At 36.1% G+C, this 21,164-nt stretch overlaps 2 protein-coding genes across 2 annotated transcripts; both read right to left on the bottom strand.

Annotated features, from left to right (window-relative positions):
* Window positions 1–52: 52 nt before the first annotated feature.
* On the bottom strand, window positions 53–8,874 carry DYX1C1 (dyslexia susceptibility 1 candidate 1). The gene is made up of 9 exons (XM_014944340.1): window positions 8,746–8,874; window positions 8,044–8,191; window positions 7,503–7,636; window positions 6,369–6,609; window positions 5,494–5,639; window positions 4,724–4,833; window positions 4,031–4,184; window positions 2,911–3,016; window positions 53–1,531 (listed from the first exon to the last, which is right to left on the bottom strand). Exons 1-9 carry the CDS (start codon window positions 8,866–8,868, stop codon window positions 1,422–1,424), a joined length of 1,272 nt encoding a protein of 423 aa, XP_014799826.1. The 5' UTR covers window positions 8,869–8,874; the 3' UTR covers window positions 53–1,421.
* A 5,756-nt stretch (window positions 8,875–14,630) lies between these two features.
* On the bottom strand, window positions 14,631–20,658 carry PYGO1 (pygopus family PHD finger 1; the record flags this gene model as incomplete). The annotated part of the gene is made up of 2 exons (XM_014944302.1): window positions 14,631–18,829; window positions 20,563–20,658. Coding segments are annotated over 2 exons (1,218 nt in total), but the record flags the coding sequence as incomplete, so codon positions are not given.
* Window positions 20,659–21,164: the final 506 nt, after the last annotated feature.

Genomic DNA, 21,164 nt, shown 5'->3' with positions numbered 1-21,164 from the left:
CCTGTATGAAAGATGGAACAGCAGCTACCCCAGACATTTCCGACTCACCTCAGGACTCCTCTCAAGGCTCTAGGTAAAGCAACTGGAACCAACACCTGCCACCTTCTCCCTGTTCCAAAAGTGAAAAGTTTACACAGGATGACATTTATCTGCATAATAAATATTTTCTTCTAAAGACAGAAATCAGTCATAAATGGCATTCAGGAAACTGGCCGATGTGGAAAATTCAGAAGTCTGCTAAAACTGCTACTGAAGGGAGCGTAGTTGAAATGGTCACAACTTGCATAGAATGCTTAATAAAACAGAACCACTTCAAGTCCAGTATTTCAGGCATTTCATTGTCACTGTAATACAAATGCTAACGTATATATATATATAAACAATATAATACTATATTACATTCTTCCACTATCTAAAATGATAGGTGCAGGACTTCAAAGCACAGTGTCATACTTCATGCCAATTTACGCCACTTGTAACCTCTCCGGGATGGTTCTTTTTTTGAGAATCTTTAATCACACCAGTATTCCCGAGACAGTGACCAATGTCAACAGAGTACAAGTTAAATACTAGCTCAAGAAAAAATTATATAAATAACAATCTTTTTGATTCAGAATATGCTGTATAGCTACTCTGTAAGATTACTAATTGTAGTAGGATGCAAGAATTAAGTCATATTCATTGATAGGACAATTTATCACAGGATTAATTTGTCACTACACTACACTACAATGCTACAAGTTTATAATTTTTCAGCCCGAACAAAGGCTTCAAAATATTCTGAAAATATTGAATGTACATTACTTAACATTAAAAACAATGTTCTGCACTACATAAAATCATAAAATCTACCTCTAAGTTTCAAGGTGGAGATTTTCCAAACTAGAGGCCTGAATTCAAGTATCTAAATTCACTGTCTTAGTCTCAGATGTACCAAACACTATGAACAATAAAAAAAGAGGAAAGGTTATAACCATAACCATATCACACACATCTGTTTCAGCTTTGGTGGAGAACAGAAAGATAAGAAGTTAACAGTTGTTGACTATATGGAGCTACTGAAGTTGCCTGAAAACCCATTATCTAGATTCAGTAGATATTTCCAGACAGATATTTCATTTAGTCATGAGTAACTTTAAATCAAGTACCAAAAGCGTGTTTTAATATTCAGCCCACAAATATTTCATAGAAAGCAGAACCACAACTTTGTATCAAAATGAGATATAACATATCTAATCTACAATACTATTCTACTTTCCAAAAATAGTGATTCATATACCCAACATTTTACCAATTCTGTAGGTGTTCTGAGTGAAACAGAAAAATGTCTAGTTAACAAAATATTGAAGAGAACTAAGGTTCCTACTGATGCCCTTAAAAGGCACCCAGGTCAAAAAGCTTTTTTTTTTTTTTTTTTTTAATTAAGAATCTTGTGTTGTTCCTTGAATTAGGTGTCGAATCTTCTCAGCATCTTTTTCTATAGTTTTATTTTCAGGATCAATCTTCAGAGCTGCTTCATAATCCTGGAGACCTAATTTAGATACATCAATAAGAATGTCAATCAATAATGCAAGAGCATCCTCTTCAGCAACTACCTGGAAATAACTGTTCCTTAATCATATACATAGAATATTGATCTTGAGTTTTGCTACTGAGCAAGATGAAATCAGAATGACATTAGGTTTAACTTCTGTTAGTAAATAAATTTATATTTTGTTTATATAATTTTAAAAAACATTTTAGTGGAAACATTCTCCTACATAAACATCTTCAGGTATTGAAACATGAAAACAGGGCCTCTTCATTCATATATATATATATGTATATATATGCATGCGTGCATGAGGGGAATGTTCAAAAACGTTTTGCAGAAGAGAGAAAAGTTGAATGACAGAATTAAAGTGCGTGAAAACAAGAGAAAAACGAAGACACGAACTGTGAATGCTAGAGCTTGGGGAGAAGAAAGCAAACCATGAGTACAGGAAGCAAAATAAAATCTTGTTTAATTGTCTTTCTTATAAGGTTTCCAAGTGCAAATGAAGCTCTAAGGAATGACAAAGTGATTCATAGGCAAAAAAAGGAAACCAATGAGAAAAGCCCACACTGACATTTTGAATATGCTTCGCTTCCTATTACCAACTTTCATTTGTAAATTTGCCTTACACAACTAAACTGATACTCTTGGAGACCTCAGTAGGGACACTTAATTCCAATATTTTCACACAAATCACACATACTTGATGAAACATTTTGCTCATCAATACAGGTTTCATACACCATTTTACAAAGATATGGTATGAAGTACTTCACAAGCAAATATTGTAGAAGTATTTCAGGTTATCTTAAGTTAATTTGTTCTATGGTTGTAAATATTGTAAATATAACCTCAAAACTAATAACCCATTACTCCATGAACAGCAAAACTAGTGCAAACTAGTTCATATCAGTTTGCATCCTACATTTGAATGCTTCCTAATGCAAATACCTCATCTCTGACCTCTCATTCTTTCTTAACTAATACCTTCTGCTGCAACGCTCAATAGCTGACTGTTATGCACAGAAAGACCGACTACCCAATAGATCAAACAGAGGATACACAACTCACTAAAGTTCTTTCCTCAAAGGAAAAACTAACTTGTACTCCCTTAAACTAGGAGCATGCAATCAATTTTTTTAAAAACTTGTAAAGATTTTTCAAGTGGCATTGCAATTAGCCAGTAACATAAAAAAATAAAAATTAAGGAATGTGGTATAACGGCTCATAACAAAAAGAGACATAGATTGTACAGGCCTCCTTTTATAGCTCTCCTGAAAAAAAATAAAGGTGTGAGCTGTCTCATTCAGCCAAACAGAATTACTTGCATGTCACTATAAATCCATGTGTATGTTTTCACAAAATCAAGGTCTCACCTTCAGTATATAATTCCAGCTGACAAAATGCTGTTCCCCGTCTCACATATGCTTTTACTCGAGCATTCTCATTATCAGGAACAGGTGGTGTCAGCAGTTCTAGTGCCTTTACAAATGAAAAAACCCAAAATATTTTTAGGTCAATTTTCCATAATTTTGGTGGTTTTTTTCTTATTTACATGCACTTCTCTCACCTAATTAGTATTATTATACAGTAATGTAATAACAATTCAAATAGAAATAGAAAATAACTATTCAAATATAACTATATACCTTGTGATTCTATTCATTAAGATTTGTATCTATCACCCCACAGTTTGCTAAATACAGTTTCGTTGCCACAACTAAAAACTGACAAATACTGTGTTAAATGTTTATTACAGTCAAATAATGTATTCTATTTTCATACATGATATTACATACAATGCTACAGAAAAAAAAAAGAAAGAAACCAGCCCTAAAAAAGTACATGTCGTGTAGCAGTAGTTACTAAAAAAACCCAAGTTTCAAGCACCAAGTACTGATTATTTTTTTGAAGTAATAATTCTGGGACAACTTTCTTCAAATTATTCACGTGCCATTTGATATCCCTCCTCTCTTGTTGCACAGATAATGGCTACTAAAATATCGAATTGATACAGTCCTTCTCTAAAAATGTCTTGTTTGTTGGGATTTTTCTAAGGTATCCTCATCACCATCACCTTTTTTTTTTTTCTTCCCACAAAATGAAGAACACCACAACATAATACAAAAAGTATCTGTGTACAGTTTCTTTTTTCCTTCTCAAAGTTGTCTTTTTTTTCCAGGTGACTATATTGCTACACTATTTTACCTGTAAAGAAATACATACTGAGTCAACATAAGGCCATTTAGTCTAAATGTGTGGAAGTATGGTTTGGGGTTTCTTTGTTGTTGTTTTCTTTTAAATTTATGAAAGTTCATTGATCAATCATTATCAAGTTTTAATATTTCATTAAAATGGCTTCGTTTTATCAATTTTGAGTTTATAAATTTTGAATCACAATAATAACTGTTTATAGATCTGCATAAAATAGAAGCATCACAGTAGTAAATCACAACCACATATAAGATGACAGTCAGAGAACCTATATATTTATACCTTAGAGGAATCTTCAATAGCTTTATGTAAATTTCTCAGTTTAAGGTGGCAAGCAGCACGATTCAGATAGAGTAGGGGAAGCTTATTGTTTAGCCGCACTGCGAGGTTATATGCATTTACAGCTGCAAGATAGTTTCCTGTTGCAAACATTTTGCTAAGTATAAAACAAGAAGTGAAATATGCACTTTAAACAAGGTGATATATCACAAAATAAATAACTATGTATTATTCACAATTCATTTTCAAAAAATTTGAAGTTTTAGTAACTTTTCCTTGGAAATGGCCATTTACAGCCTTTCCTGAGAACAACATAGTTGAAGTTCAGTGAAACTTGATGCTGATAATAAAGCATATAGACACATGACTTAACAAAACCAGTGACTGCTTAAAAGCAATGAAGAACAGTAAGAGGTAAACATATTTATGTAGACACAGGACTAATTTTGAAAACTGTGTATCTAATTACTATCTCCTAATCAAACCTTTCTGTACAACACAGCTATATAAACATACCAAAATTTTTATCAAATCCCTAAAGCTTGTTTTAGAGAGATATTTAACCTCTCAATAAAAAGTACAAATGAAAGGAAATACATCTGTGTCTAGGATAAAAATATCAAAACTAAACAATAGACACACATTATATAATTAATACTTTGTTTTAAATACATCTTCAAATGGAATCTAACTTACTTTCCTTTCTCCTTTAACCAATCTGGATTCTTCTCCTCTTCTTTTAAATCTTCCAGCTCAGACAAATCAGCACTTATTGTCCTTCGGGCTTCTGCTTGTTTACGTAGCCACTGTCAATATACAATGTGCATGTATTTTTTCTGAAGCAAAATTCAAATCCAAAAAAAGGATTTTGCTTTCATCTCTTCACTCAGTCCTATCAAAAGAATTCTATTTGCCATGTATTTTGGATGGGCAGAAGTATTTAATATTGTCAGATATGAAAACCTTCCAAGTTTCCCCAAATATTTTATGACTATGTGAGAGGTAAGGTTACTGCATCACTAACCCATTTTTGTTTGCTTGTTTGTGTTGGAACTTCCAAAATGACTCTTTGTGTTCATTCAATAGAACTCAGAAGAGCTAACTGTGAGCTTCTTTTTAAGAAGGAAGAACTTAAAGAATCTTAAATATAAGAGTAAAGACATTTTGAACTTTGTACTTCAAGGAATTCAATTAATATTTCTGCCTTTCTTTTTTTCCACTCCCAACACAAAAAGTACATGCTATTTATTAATCTGCATAATCACATGCTTGGTGAAAAGAATTTTTATGTAAAAAGATTTCTTTACATCTTAAATAAGACTGACTTCCTTAGAAGAGAAGAATATTGCACAGGTAACATTTCTTGGCAGAGGTAACATTTTTGCCAACTTACTGAATAAGGTGTAAGAAATTCACCACCTTGGAAGACAGTAGAAGCATCTTACTAAAACAGAGAGCAATCCTACCTCCTCCTCTTCTGCAACGCGAGATTCTCGCAGAGCTGTAGGAAAAACTCGTGATGTAAAGTTGATTTTAATTGTAGCAGCAGATCGAGGAGCTGGTAACTGCTCTTCCTTTAAGTTTTCTGAAAATATACTATAGGAACCACGACCTACGAAGAAAATTGGAGTACTGGAAATGAAAAATGAAGCAAAAGGGATTTTTCTGTTTTTCTTCCAAAGTACACCTAATTTAGAAATTCTTCACATTAGAACTTAACCTCTAAAAGGTCTAGAGTTGTTCTTTTGAAGGGAAAGTTCAAAAAATGTTTGTTCAGGCTGTATCATGCCATCTATTTATCCGTCAGAACCGAACTTAAACTTCTCTTACATCACTATCTCTGTCACTTATATGATTCTCTGACTGAGCAACTGCAAGAGCTAAAACTAACCTTACCAAAACAAACAAGCAAAACAAAAATAAAATATTTTCTGTTGTTTTAGTTCCCTGAATCGGCTTTCTGTGGGGCCAAGACATGGGACAGAGTGCGAAAGAGACTGCATATTTCTCCGAAAGCCAGCAATTAGGTAACTTATGGTAACAGGAACTCCACCCTCAAAGTCTGCATTACACTGTCAGAGACACTTGCTGTTTCACTTTTCTGAAGCTTAGAACAAAACCTGCCTTTGTATTTCCAAAGATTTAAAGTAGAGCTAAGAACTCCCATGCTTTAGCTCAATAAATTGCCTGAAAATAAAAACTCTAAAATAACTGCAGTTTAAAAGAGTTAGTTTGGTATGGTGGAGACAGATAAATAATGAACCAAAATATTTAGGAATATTTAGGAATAAAGTTATACCCACACTTGAAAGAATAATAAAATACACTCCAATAATACAACCTTTAGTAGGTTTGAGTCTGGTCTTAGAAGTTCCTTCATTGGGAATCCTAGTTTTGTTCATTTTTTCCTTTTTCTTCTCCTTTAATTGCTCTATTTCTTCATGTAGTTCCCCTTCTTTTTGTACCCTCTTTTGTTTCTCAGCATCTTCTTGCTGTTTTTGCCATAACTCCAACTCCTTAGTGACCTTCTGCCGCTCCTTTTCTTTCAGATCTTCAATTCTTTTTCTTTCTGCTTCTTCTAGCTGTTTGAATGATAAGCCTATGAGACATGTAACACCTGATAATAGTAAGATGACTAAGTTACCATTATTTTCCCACTTTCATGTCCCAAGCATAGTGTCATCATTGCTGTGATCATACAAGCAGAGTTATGAAAGATGCTTAAAAATGACTGATAAAGATTTCTGGTTAGATTTTACAAGTCTTATCGTTTCACTATTTTACTACTGTGACTAAGGTATGATCCAAACACATTCAGAAATAAATTTTATCATTGCAAACAATGAAAATCCTACCCATATTCCAATGCAGATCTCTGGAATATACATAAATGTAAAATATATGGCTTAATTTTAATACACTATTTCTCGTCTCTCAGATTATTACACAGGTAGAATAGGTACAACATTGCTATTAAGACAGCTACTAACTGCAGTCCATTTTGGTCCAAATTTCATATTCAATCTTAAAATTTCATTGTATACTCTTTAAAATCCTTTTCAACACAAATAAAGTGATTAGACTTTTCTATACATAAAAATTTTGTCTAAAAATCTGTATTTTTAATAGTGCCAAATGACTAAACACTTGCACTGATGCAAAGGCCACGAAAGAGTATGGTTTTGCCATATTATTGTAGTCTCCTTTGAACTGACAAAAATATGAGCTCCTTGCCAATTATTTTTATTATTTTAGTATTACTCATGGAAAATGGCAACTTAAATATTTTTTTTCTGTATCATTTTCATATTTGGTAATAGATATGTTTTAACTACAAAGAAATAACAAGGTCCTCCACCACTGTAGTAGAACTGAGTACTTTTCATATTTTTTAAGGTACATTTAACCAAGCAGCTACCAGATTATTTGATAATTGTTCACACTACATGTCTTGCAGAGTTTCCTCTAAGCTTACCTTCATTGTGGCCTCCAAAGCATATTTTTTATGTTCCTGTTTTGTAACTTTTTTTGCTTCTGTCTCCTCTTTTGCCTTTTCATGGGCTTTTAGAACAGCATTCTCTCTTAGATACTGCAGTTTCTCCTTGTCAGCTTGATAAAAAAATAAAAACTATTCTAGTAATTTAGGCGTGAAGTTCTACTGTTATGTACCATATTCATAAAACCAGGATTCTTTCTGCTATTTGTCAGGGAAAACGCAATGTGGTTCAAATTTCACAAAGCAGTCTCTATCAAGCCCATCTCTAAAAAAGAAAAATCTAAGATTTGCTAACACACAAAATGTAAGTTACAAGAAACATTGCTTTGTGCTGTGTGCACTAGAGGCTGCACATATTCTTTGTCTGTTTTCATATACTTTCTGGTTTAAACAATGAACAGCAAGGTTTAACTTATCAGATATCTAGCAGCAGAAGTTTCACATTGCTTATTAGAGTTTGTAAAGTTTTGGCACAGTCTGAGTTTCTTACACAAAACCTTGTTTTCACAGCAGAACTTACCATTTCCTAGAGTTAGGGAATCCCACATGGCTGCCTCTTTTTTATACAAAGTGAAAAAAATGACTCCATTTCCAATCTTTGCTGTGCTGTTTGTGTCATCAATGGGAGCATATAAAATGGCTTCAAATAAAAAGGGAGGTATGCTTACCTATAAAAATACAACGTGGACTAATATTTACAATTTTTAATTAAATCTCACATATTCAAAATACTCAGTACAAGCATACAGTAATCCTCAAGAAACACATGCTATTGACAAAACTAATTTGCTTAGTATGCGGTATAAAGGTTATATATTTTATTAGACTAGATAAAAGAAACTGAAAAAGTTGCTTCTTCAGCACTGCAATAGAGTCCTTAAAATTAGAATTGAGTCCTAATATAAGCAGCTGTGTATGAGAGAAAAGGCAGCTGGTACTTATTGAGTAGCAGGAGCACTACCACAGAGAAGAATGAAGAGTGGTAAAGCTGTTATCTCTGGTGAGATGGGTATTTACCAGCCTGCAGCATACAAAGGGAGGTTATAGAGTAAATATCATAAAAGATGATAAACTTGACAGCACTGCTGCCATAGTGTATTAAGCCAGTGCTTTTTAACAGAGCGATAAAGCAAGGCCAAGCACAGGCCCATGGGCACAGCACATCCCAGTGCGGTGACACCTCATGAACAGCAGCCTCCTGAGAGGAGTGCGGCCGCCTCACCTTCAGGTATTGGTCGGTGCAGAAGATGTTGGCGGGAGTGACCTGAAGGCCTCGCACGGGCAGCGAGAGGTAGACGGCGGAGGCTGTCTGCCGCCAGCAGTGCTCCCGCAGCCACACCGGCATGGCGGCCCTGTTGCTACGGGCGCGCCGCCGTTGCTAGGGGCAGGAGAGCTTCCGGTGCTCTGCAAGAGCGCGTCCGGGGCCAGCGCGGAGGGATCCGGCGGTGCCTGGGAGGGGGTCGTCGTCATTCACACCTCAGCGGGGCGGGGAGGAAGGCGGGCTTTATTATCCAAATGCATGGCCATAAAGAGACAAACTGCTCTTTGAGAACGTCTGGTAAAAACTATTAAAAGCTGAGGGCTGATTTAGCAATGCACTGAAACTTCCCCACGTCCTCTGAAAGACGGATTGCCTCACAGGCTTGGCGGCGATGTGCAGAGTGTGCTGGGCCTCCCTCAAACCCACAGCCACTCTCTGCTGCTGGAACAGCTACTGTGGAGAAAGCAGAGGCTGCTGGGGAGCTCGAAAGGAGAGCCAAACACATCTGCATAAACATCCCAGTCTGCCTGAGTCCCTCTAAAGTAAACAACTACTTAGAACTATTTGGAAAAAATCCAGAACCAAGAAGTCTAGTTTTGCCCCTTTTCTTTCTTTTAAAATATGACCAAAGAAAAGTGAGCTAAGATTTCTGATGTGTGTCACTGAAAATTTGATTTTTATGTTCTATATAATAAAGCAATGTTCAAATAGCAGTGGTTGCTATTAAGTTGTGTGTGTATATATACATATATCTATAAAAGTAGATATCACAGAGGTTCAAAACTTTCTCAGAGCAAGAAATCCATCATAACTGATACAATTTCTAGGTTATTTTCCACTCTCACTCACCTACATCAGTATCATCTGGATGAATGTTTGCATGGACTGGAATCTGAGAATTCAATTCCTCATTCCAAGAGCACTGAAAAGTACAAGAGAAAAGAGATTTAACTGAAAGTCAAAATGCTTTAGGTATTTTTGGCACAAGTGACTTTTTTTTTTTCTTTTAAACCTCATACAATATATGTTTTCAGACTTACGGTAGGATCTGCATCATGGTATAAGGAGCCTTGCTGTCAGCTGCAGAAGATGAGACTTCTGTGGTTCACAGTTCTGACCCCAGACTTAAACCATGACATCTCCAGAAACAGACTGCCATCAGTCTAACAAACTGTAAGAGAAAGTAAGTAAATAAAAGCTGAGGAAAGATTCTCCCTGTAAGAACAAAACTCCTCCGGTTTGTTTTAAACCTCTCTCATGTTACCTTTATTTAATATCTCTTAGTTGTTGGTATTCCAAGACAAACTTCAGGCAAGTGAAGACAAGGATGAAAGAGGAAGTTCAAACATCCCTTCTGTGCCATTCAGTTTTTTATACCCCTTTCTCCACTCTTGAGAGATGTTCTTTTTACCTAGAAACACTTAGTTTACTTTTCTTTTACAAAGCTTTTCCTTGCTGACTCCGAAGCTTTCCGAGTTCTACTGCATTGAAAACAGAAAGGCCAGAACGGCACACAGTAGTCAAAATCCTATTTGCCTATTTTCTTCCTAGATGAAGTAATAGAAGAGTTGGGAGTTAAAGGGTATAAGGTTTGGTTTTGTTTTAAATCAGGGTGTTCCAATAGCAGCACCAGCTAGAATAATTATAATGTAACAGTAACTGATAATGTCCTACCACTCCAGAATGTGACAGCTGTGGTCATCCAAAATGCATCCTTCAGTTTTAGAGACTTCATTCAAGGACAATAAAGGTCTTCGGTCTGTTGACTGCTGGTCTTCTGTCCTGGCCATCCTGGTGACAATTTTAGTTTAATCACAGAGAATATACTGAAATAAAGCAGCTCATTATTTATTCCTGCCAGAAGGGGCATACAATGTCCTTTACAGGACAGGACATAGTTATGGTTACCTGTATCCGGTGTTCTCAAGTTACACAAAAATAGCTCCAATACATTAACAAAAAAGTCTATTTGCTTAAAAGCTGGATCTTCAATGCAAAGCTATGTATTTCATTTATAGAAGACAGTAAATGTCACTAACACATTTCTAAGGCAAAGTATCAGATTTAGCTGCTAAGACATAAAAGGGACTGAGCAACGTCATGGATCAACCTTAAAAATCTTATATTTATACATACCTGAAGAAACACCACCTCTGTCATGCACATTCCCCCATTGCTAACTTACTTGGACAAATAACTAAGCTCTCACTGTGACACTTTTGCAAAATAAACCAAGAGAAAGATCCATCCAGGATTGTTCTTCTGTCGGCACTAACTTATCGTCAAAAGTGCATGAAACTTTGTAGTGAGATAAAATTTTCCTTGGAAAACTTTATTCTTAAATTCCTATCTCCTGTGCTATGAAGGATGGAGATTTATATTCCAGTCAAATCTTAATAATATTATTAATACTTTGGAACCTCTCAGTTGCCAATACATATATCCATCTCTTCCAGGGGTTATTTCACTTCTAATAGCTTCAGAGGCTTTAATATACGGGGGGAAAAGTCCTTTAAGTAGTTTACATTTTCTTATCTTTAATGTAATAACCTTTTTTTCTCCAGTCCTTTCTAAATTCTCTCTCATTTCTTCCATCTTTCCATATTTTTTAAGAAGAGCAGGAACATTTTATGAGGAGCTATTTACTCCAACAAACTCTTTTGCATGTGTGGCTTAGGACCACCCATATCAGTTGCTTTTAAAAATTACTAGTAAGGTGCTGATTTGGTATGTGTTAGTTCTGGCATTTCAACACACAGGAATAGCTCAGTAATAATTTTATAAATTAGAATAATTATTTGCATAATCTCTTCCCAAGTGCAGAAAGCTCTAAAAAAAAAATCTCTTCAGCCAAGAGGTGCCTGAGCCTTCTGTCCCATCTCATAAGAACGAAATGGGGTTTATAGTGCAAGACCTCTTCTAATCTGCTTTGAAGTTACTTCAGATTAATGCCAGAACAGTGGACCTCTTGAAGAGAGGCAGGAGCTGTCTTTTCTGATCAATACAACCTCATATTTTGCAGGATTATAACATCCAAATGCATTCTCACAGGCAAAGCATTAAAAGAGTTAATCTAGCCATTACATCACCTTTATAAAATCAACAGGCAACTTCCCCGCAAAAATTATCTTTATTTTAAAAGAAACTGAAACCAGACAACAGAAAGTAAGTTACATACAGTGCTGGACAAAATCTACCATACACATTTTCCAAGAACGCTTGAATCAGATTCTGATATATGTTCTTCTAAAAGGCAAAATATCACATCATTATTAAACAAAAAAATTAAATGTCAACAATCTTAATCAGCTTATATTTTGCATTGTTTGGATGGCAGTAGATTGGTAACTTGCCTTTTTCAACTCATCTTTAATACTGAAAGGAGAATGTGGACAAAAAAAATCCCAAGTCAGAAGGCGCTAAAGAACACACTGTCTGCTCTAAACTTGGAGGAGTGACTGTCTTTTAAGTAAAAATCCCTCAACAACTCCGTATTATTTCACATTTCAGAAAAAAGTATCAATAAAGCAACAAAACGAAGAACTATATTAAAAGCTTGTCCTCCTTAAGTTATATGGAAGTTCAGGTTTACACCATCCTTTAGTAGATGAGGCAAGTGTCTAGGAACAGACACAACATCTCTCCTGACTCCAATCCCAAACCGTCCCAGTACAGCAATTCCAATGCAGCTGCACAAACCTCCAAGTAAAAAGGTAGGGTTGGATCAAAAATTATTTTCAGACAGAGCATTTGTTTGAACTCAAAATGGAAAATCAATCAAGTATGGCAAACCATACAAAAACATGTATTCTCTATGATGTTGGAATTTGCCATTGCTGAACCAGGAAACTAAGAGCAACACTGAATACTTTAAGCTATATGCAGCACCTCTAAGAGGCTGACCACCATTCAGAATTAATTACCTCAAAACTGATGACACACAACACTAGGGCACTAAAAAGACCCTTTATTTCCATATAAAGCATAAGCCAACAAGAATCATTGGAGTTCCATACAAAGAAGTGAATGTGCATAACTCAAGATGTAGTGTAGGATAGTTATATTGCCTTAAGAGTTCTGCTAAGTACACTTAATTTCCAATTTTAAGGAAGAGTCTATTCTAATATAGAAAGCTTCAGACAAAACTCAGTAATTGCAGAGTAACTTTAAAATACATCCAGTTCTACATCCGCCTGCATATATCTAATCACATCCAATAGATAAAAAACTTATGTGTTTTGTAAACAAAGTAAAGAGTGTTAGAATAGAATTTTCACACCCATGAGCTTATTACCAAATGTTAACCCATTTGTCAGTGGATAATATAAAGAAATTCATACTAACAGTTATGGCAACAAGATGACAATGCACATAAGTGCTGCGTGTTCTGAAAGGTAATCAGTTTTAATTACCATGAATTGCTACGATCTATCACGCCTCATTCTATGCAAGATACCACGCCAGCCACCAATCCATAAACAATAATGTTTCACATACTTCATAGAGTAGCTTAAAACACATCGTGATATGAAATAATTTGTATTACATAGTAATTTAATCCCTGGTCACAGGGTTAATGTTGGACAAAGTCTGGAAACTTTCTTCCAATTTGAATTACATACATTAACTTTGCCACACACCACAGCACTAATGCATGTATTACTTCAGACATGCTCTAATTTAAAATCAAAACAAAAAGGTTGTTGCAAAAATACATGTCACCAATGTGGAACACATTCAAGATTGTATAAAAAGTACTGAACTGATATCCCAAAACAGGTATATTTAAACAGTACATAAGGAAAGTAGTTTTAATATGAAACAGTCATTTAAGTCACATACAACATGATAAGAAGCATGACTTCCTTTTTTAAAAATGTTACACCAATACTTCTACTGCCAGGCAATGTTTATTTATAGAATGAAAGGGATATATTTAATGCAGATGTGTTATCATATTAAGTTGGAATAAAGACAAATGTTAAAAAGGTGCTACATTTGAACACCGTTGATTTTGTAAAAATCTCAAACCATGAAAAGCATTTTGCTTGCAAATATCGTAGGCCCCGAACTGCAAACACTTTGAAACCATCTCAACCGTGCATGCAGCTCCACTGACTTCATTAATGCTCATGTGCTTCAAGTTAAGCCTGAAAAATGCGATTACAAAACTTGTTCTTAGATGTAAAAACTTCAGAGGTCACAGAGTATATTCTTCTTTGAGCAGCCCTCAAAGTTATATTTCTGTTTTAACAGAGCAAACTTTATTACTTTTATCTTGTCTCTTTCACTCAAAGATCTCAAATAACAACTAGGCCTCTAAACACCCTTGGGAAGTAAGCGTTGGGTCTGATCTTCTGGAAGAAGAGATGGAGGCACAAACAGTTAACCTGTTTGTCTCAAATTGTAGAAGGGATCAGTAAAACAGCCAGAAACAGGATTTTTGATACCGACCTTGTAGCCTATTTGCAGTACTGTTACTTAGCCTGACACCAATGAAGCAAGTATTTTAAAGGGATGAAAACCCCTAAGTATTAAGGGCAGTTCAATCCAGTTTATACCTATTTATCTCAGCCTGAAGTTAAAAAAAAACAAAACCCACTCAAAACATTTTGGGTAATACAGGCTGTATTTCTGACCGTGACAAGGAGCAATTTAAAAAGGACACAAAAATGTTAAGGTTTGTAAGATTTACAAAATCTTTGCAATATTTTTGGTGTGCAGCACCAGTACAGTCTAAACCACTAGTAATGAAAGAAGCACATGATAGTTCAATACAAATTGTTTCATGTAGAGTATTACAAAAAACCTCACCTATTCTAATCAACCCTCCCTCCCACCCGCCCTTCTATAACTAATTTCTAATTCTAACCAGCTGACATTTTCCTAGTACCTTACTAACAAAACATGATTGTTGTTTTTCCTGTGCATACTTGAACTACTACTAGTCAATACATGCAGAGAAAAACAAAGTGTAACCCTCTCTCTAGATGAAGAGTCCAGGCATGCCAAGAGCGTATCAGCAGGGCAAGTGTATTGGCTGGATGACTTTCGGAGATCCTAATCAGTCATATCTCTATGATCTGTGTGGTAACAAATTTGGTTTAGTTGTTAATTTGTTTTTATTTTATATAATTAGCATTTGCTAATGCCTTGAATTTGCAGGCTAATAAAACACAGAAAATTTACTGGGTTACAAACCCAACATAGTAGCAGTTTAGAAAAACTGAAATAAATTGTTAGAATAACTTTCACAAATACAGGATTTAAGGCCTTATAAAGTGATACTACAATTGATTTTAAGTTTGTAAGAACACTAAATTCTAATCCTTGGTAGCTAATACAGAAAATACTTGCGTAACTTCATGTAGGGTTGAGGAAGAGATTAAGAAATACACAGGTATTTTAAATACAATGTCTGCTCCAAAAGGTTAAAACATTAATTGGAATTCTGAGAACAAACACCCCAAACATCTTCTCACAACAGGAGTGGGAAAGGTATTTTGAACAGTATGTTTGGGTAACAATATCATCGTTGGAGCTTTTGTTGATTTTTCACTGAGCAGAATTTCTTATTTCATTGACATTGTTGTAAGTCTGAACTAGCTCCACTACCTTCACAGTGCAAATTGTTGCAGAGATTACACTGATTCCCAGAGGAACAAATCCACCTAAAAAAGGCTTAGTTTAATTTCTACTTTAGATACCAAAAGCAAATTCTAACAGTCAGTCAGTCATTAGGAAAACTACTGAATAATAAATCTCTCTAACAGAGGTTGTTGCTTGCTTGGTTTTTCTGTCGTTTGCTTTTAAATATCACACCTCTAAAAAAAAATTAAGATTAAGTTTCCATTTCTCTGCTAAATAAAGCAAACAGTGATGAAAAGAGAAGCCATGGATCTGCTTTAAACTTTCTTTACATCCCCATACAGGAAATTCTCAAGATAAGAATTGTGTCATTTACACTTTAGACATTATTTCCTTTTTCCTGATGAGAGGCAAGACAAAAAAGGAGAGCAATGCTGCACTTCTCCATTAAACAGTATACAAAGCTTTTCACTTTTAAAATAAAACAAGGACAGTTATGTAGATCTGCACAGTATCTTCCAGGAAAGTACTACAGTAGAGCCCATTTAAAATCAAGCACAATGATGAACTAACAAACAGGCCTTGCTTTTCATGCATTAGCATAGCTTACCGTAAGAAACTACCTCTTTATAAAGATGACTGTAGTCTATATAGGCTCCTACCTCTCTCATCACCATAGACCTGAACAATTTTATCACATTAAGGAGCGCGACGAGTACCTGTAATGCCTGACATTAGATTTAATTGCTGATTGTTTAAAAACTAAAGGTTTCCAGTACAGTGGTGAGTATTGCAGGCAGAGTCTGTTACTACAGTGCCACCTTTTAGTTAAGTTAAAGCAACACTTCTCTATACAGAAAGACCCATTTTCAGTTGCATATGCAACTTCACCACACTCCTAAGGCTGAATTCTTCAAAGCTAGATGCTTTCCCACGTTGAAAAAAAAAAAAAAAAAAAAAGGGGGGGTGTGTATTTCTGAGATCAAGAATAAGATCAAATTACCCATATTAAAAGGGAATTCTTAGCATCACACTTGAAGCTCTAGTACCATTCATACTTGTCAGCTGGACGTCAAGTTTAGCTAAGAAGCTAAATTCCAATTACTTGCTCCTGATGCGAGCTAAACTCACCTGATGTGAAAGCTGTATTTTTCTTCACCCTAGATTTCCCAGCCCCTCAGTGCAAGACTGGCTGAGGCAGCAGTGGGTAATTCAGTTTTAAGACTTTGTGGGCCAAATTATCCTCCAATTCAGAGCCTGTGCTGAGCACAGTCCATCACCTTGCACCCTCCTTCATGCCAAGTGGACTGTGGAAGCTCAGGGCGACCGAGCAGGCTCCAGCTGAAAGCCCTAGAAGATGGGCAGGACTTTCCCTGCACTAGTTCATTCACACTTCTCAGGTAGCAGTGAGGCAGCAGACCAGATCCAGCAATGAGAAAGGATGAGAGAGAAGTGCATGATTGCACAGCCGTGACAGATGGAGACACTGTTTCCTAATGTATGTGCTTAAGGTAAATTAAGGTTACATATGCAACCCTAGTTTTGGTATTCTCTAGATTTAAAGCACTGGACTTCATAAACTTGATGTGTTCTTTTTCCAATGTAATCATATTTTGTAACTATTTCCAAATCCTGCAAGACCTAGCAAGAGTCTTCAGTAAGTATTTGCTGAGAAGTCAAAAGAGATCATTGCCTTCTTGAGGAAATATAAATGTGCGAGAGTTAGCAGGTTTCATTGTGTTACTAAACATGAAATCATCAATTTTTGGATAGTGTGTTAATGTTTTGCTTCAAAAATAGGAAAAAGCACACATGAAATTCTCTGTGTTTACCCTAAAATAAAAACTATTAGTACTGCACATTCCTCCATGTTGTCTCCACTATATTCAAAGAAAAAATAGCAAGAACATTTGTAATGGACATTCACCTCCAAAAAAATAAAGTGTAATGAGTACTTGCAAATATAGTACCATTAAACCCAAGCACTAAATGCTAGTGTTATTTACTAAGACATTAATACTAGCAAATTAGGTGCTATTCATACAGGCACATTTTTGCCTTCGATAAAATTGTCAACGCACATCCTAATTCTGATCAGTTGTCAATTATGTTTTACAGTTTAATTGGAAACAAAAAATATTCCATCCTGTAAAACATTTGCACACAGAAAACAAAGAGTACAAAAGCTGAGATGGAAGTTTATGAATGAAAACAGATAAGGGAAAAAAAGACGACAGCAATCAAACACAACTGATTGTCTGCAGAAAGTGAAGTACCCAATTTGTAACCAAATCTTCATAGTAAGTATTTCAACCACTACCACCAATTCACGTTGTTAGCCGTCCGTATTCAATGCAGGTGGTCCTGCAGTCTCTCTTGTACGCATTAACTGCACATCTTTGTCAGCCATGCAAGTATCACAGCCCCATACTGCCGATGCTTCTGCCGTAAGAAGGCCATAAGCTGACTCAGTCATGCCTGTACAGATCCGATGAAACCATTTTTGACAAGAGGCTTCACAGAGGATAGCATCCTGATCATCATTAACTTCATGTGTACAAATTCCACATGGATAGACGGGTTCAGAGGATGAGTGACCATGACGACTGGGATGAAGGGCTGTTTTGTTGCTCTTTTCAGAGTTGCATCCTTCAGCAGTACCTCGAGGCTGGCGGGACTTACTCTGAGTCCCATTTGAATGACCAGCATTAGTGTTATCAGCGCTATTAGAATGGCTATTATCCTGATTTACCACATTGTTTCGTGTAACATTTTTTAGGTCACTGTTACCTTGACTCACAATGTCCTCTGTCCTGTGATGATGCTGATGAGCAGCAGTGTTCTGGCTTGATGCTTTGCTTGCACCTTGACTGAAGTCTTGCTTTTGTGCTGATGATTTTGTCTGGTTGTACGCGTTTGGTGGAGGAACAAAAGAATGGTTTGACTCTAGCTGAGAATTTGGGAAATTTGGATTGTTTCCAGGACCAAAGTTAGATGGCACATCAGGGTGAGGTATCTGACCAGAATGACCAAAGTTCTCACCAGGATTTGGTCTGAAATGCTGACTAGGCATATTGACATTTTGATTTATCTGACCGCTACTATAAGGTGGTTGATTCCCAAAACCTGGATTATCATGTGGACCAAAGCTGAAAGAGTGGGGTCGGCTAAAACCCATTCCCACAGGGTTTTGAGGAAGGGGATGTGGTTGATTTCTGAGAGAGTAAGAACCACCATATGGCGAGGACACTCTAGGCAGCATGTGAGGTGGCATTCTGAAAGTGTTATAGCCTCCAAAGCCAGGATAACCAGGATTACTAAAATACGGATTTCCTGAAGGAAGTGGTTTATAAGACACAGTATTATAGTTGTCATCAAATGGATTTGCAGCTACAAGGTGGTCAGAGCTTGGATTCGGCGGTGGAGCATATTCAGATGGAGGAGGAAATGATGATCCCTAAAAATATTTTAAATACAACATTTACATTAGTTTTAGTATTTCCCTGGGAGACAGACCAACCTCAAAGGTCCTGGATTAACAGCACTACTGCTAAAAGAACTGTTCAGCTGTTGTGTAAAGCTCACCCACTGTACCCTGCCAGGCTGTCTGAAATTTCAGTACAGAGGCAAGAGAGGAGTTTGGGCTCCAGGCAACATGGTGATTTATTGTAATCTCAGTGTTTTAAAACTTGTGCAGTTGCACAACCATGCTTCTGAAAATACTACTTGATGTGTGACTTTTAGTTCTTAATCTTTTACATAAGAAAAGCAACAAAACAGAAAGTCACATGTCACTTAAACACATGCATAAAACGTTTCCAAATATTGAAGAGCAGATTTGAAGCATTTCCTTAGTTTTATTTTGGGTTCATTTTACTGAATGTACATGTCTTAAGACAGCCCACTTCTATGACAATATACAAACCCTAAAAAAGGTATACAAAATATAGGAGTCTGCATGTAGGAATTTTCTACGTTCTGTGTACCAAACAAAGGTGTCCCTTATGAGCATTCAGTGCTTGTGGACAGTCTGCAAACCATAGTCAGTAGGTATAAAATACAAGGATTTCTGGTTACAGAGCATAACCAAGTGTTTAATGGAGACCAGAGGCTGTTTAAATGTCATCAGAGAGGCTGCAGAATTAAATTCAATTGTAGAGTAGCCTGTGGGGAACATCCAGCTGGTTCACCCTCAAGATGTGTTCACAGAAAGCATTTCCCCCTAAATACTAATAAACTTCAACTGAACTTTTTTCTTTTTTCCCCAAAAATTTCTGCTGTGCTGCAAATTTTGAACCTGGTAAGAAAATAGAAGAAGCTAATCTGCGTGCCCTCTACAGTTGTCATCATTCCAGAATACGAGGAAAGCTCCACCCAGAAAGAGTCTGAAACCATTAAATTAACTGAGTATTTCTCACCATGACTACTTTAAAACAAAACAAAAACTAAGAGAACAGATCCACATCTCAATGGAATCTGGATAGGCCTAACAGAAAGTGGATGTTTGACCTACATAAATAAAATTACTCTCACTGGGCAGTACCAAATTAACAGATACTCTCATTCAAAGCTGAATGAACACACAAAGGAAAATTCTGCACTACAGATACCTAATTGCTTTAGATGTTTTGTACTCAGGCTTCCTTTTTCTGGAAACAGAAACTGTATAGAAATGCCAGACTGCAGGGATTCACTGGAAAGGAGCTGAACCTGCCTCACAGCTTTTGCTTGAAAATCACTTGGGGAATACGCCAAGAGTATGGTCAAAGCATTAACAAACTGAACTGATCCATTAGCCCACAAACTTACACATCTAGGAATAAAAGTATGAAGAAAAGTAGTCTCATGGCATCTACTCATGCTGTACAGATTTCTACCAATGGCTACAAAGCCATTAAAAGAAAGTCTGTCTCAGAATTACATCCATATGGTAAAACACAAGTTATTGCAGTCTCACTGTGCTCCTCTCTTTATAGGTCTTTGGCAACCTACAGAGATTAAAATAACTTCAGTGAGGATAACTAGTATTATGAAGATTTCAACTTCACAGTACAAGTGAAATATTTTTTGCATGTAACTGCTATTTGTAAGAACAGACTGATATTCTGAACAATGCCAGATAGTCATACCAGCAAACAACATCTGAGTGCACTATTTATTAGAAATCACAAAGAACCAAAGGGAATTTACCTGTGTATTTGCTTTGCGCTTTTTTTTATCAGGGCTTCCAAGTTGTACTCCTGGTCCTCCTAACCCATCCAATCCACTGTCACCACCTACAAAATTTCAATCAGGACAATACTGCATTAGTTTTCTTACAGACTGTATTTAAGATTGCCTCCATCTGTCATAGCAACAGTTATCTGTTACAAATACTGTACTTGCGATGTAAAGCACCAGAATTAATGCAAGTCCTAGCAAACATCCGGAGGTAGAAGTTAACATACCTCGTATACAGCTAATCTTACACCATTACCACTTTAATGTCCAATTCATGCTCATTGCAGTTTGAATAAATATTTCCATTTATTTTATGTTTGTCTGTCCCTTGGTTCTTAACATCTTCACTTCACCAGTTAGAAGTATTTCTTGTTCGCATAATACATAAAACTTTCAAAAGAACCGCTTAAAATCCCGCCTAAGATTCACCTCCTATTTCACTTACACAGACATAGCATTTATCAAACTAACTGTACTGATATACAACAGTGCATTACAATATGCCATGAAGGAAAAAACAAACGGTAGTAGATACATGAATGAAAACCACTGAAAACCTGCCATGTTGTTTA

The sequence above is a fragment of the Calidris pugnax genome, unplaced genomic scaffold (genome assembly GCF_001431845.1).
Source record: "Calidris pugnax isolate Ruff unplaced genomic scaffold, ASM143184v1 scaffold70, whole genome shotgun sequence".
In the NCBI taxonomy this organism is placed as follows: Eukaryota; Metazoa; Chordata; class Aves; order Charadriiformes; family Scolopacidae; genus Calidris; species Calidris pugnax.
Note: the sequence above shows the minus strand (reverse complement) of the source record. Positions and strands in the feature narration are given on the sequence as shown.

Excerpts from the sequence above, each read along its gene's own strand:
- DYX1C1 (XM_014944340.1), bottom strand. The coding sequence starts at position 8,868 with ATGCCGGTGTGGCTGCGGGAGCACTGCTGGCGGCAGACAGCCTCCGCC. Across the intron at positions 8,192-8,745 it reads GCACCGACCAATACCTGAAG|GTAAGCATACCTCCCTTTTT; the intron begins GTGAGGCGGCCG and ends GTATTTTTATAG. Across the intron at positions 5,640-6,368 it reads CAGACTCAAACCTACTAAAG|GTCGTGGTTCCTATAGTATA; the intron begins GTTGTATTATTG and ends TTTTCTTCGTAG.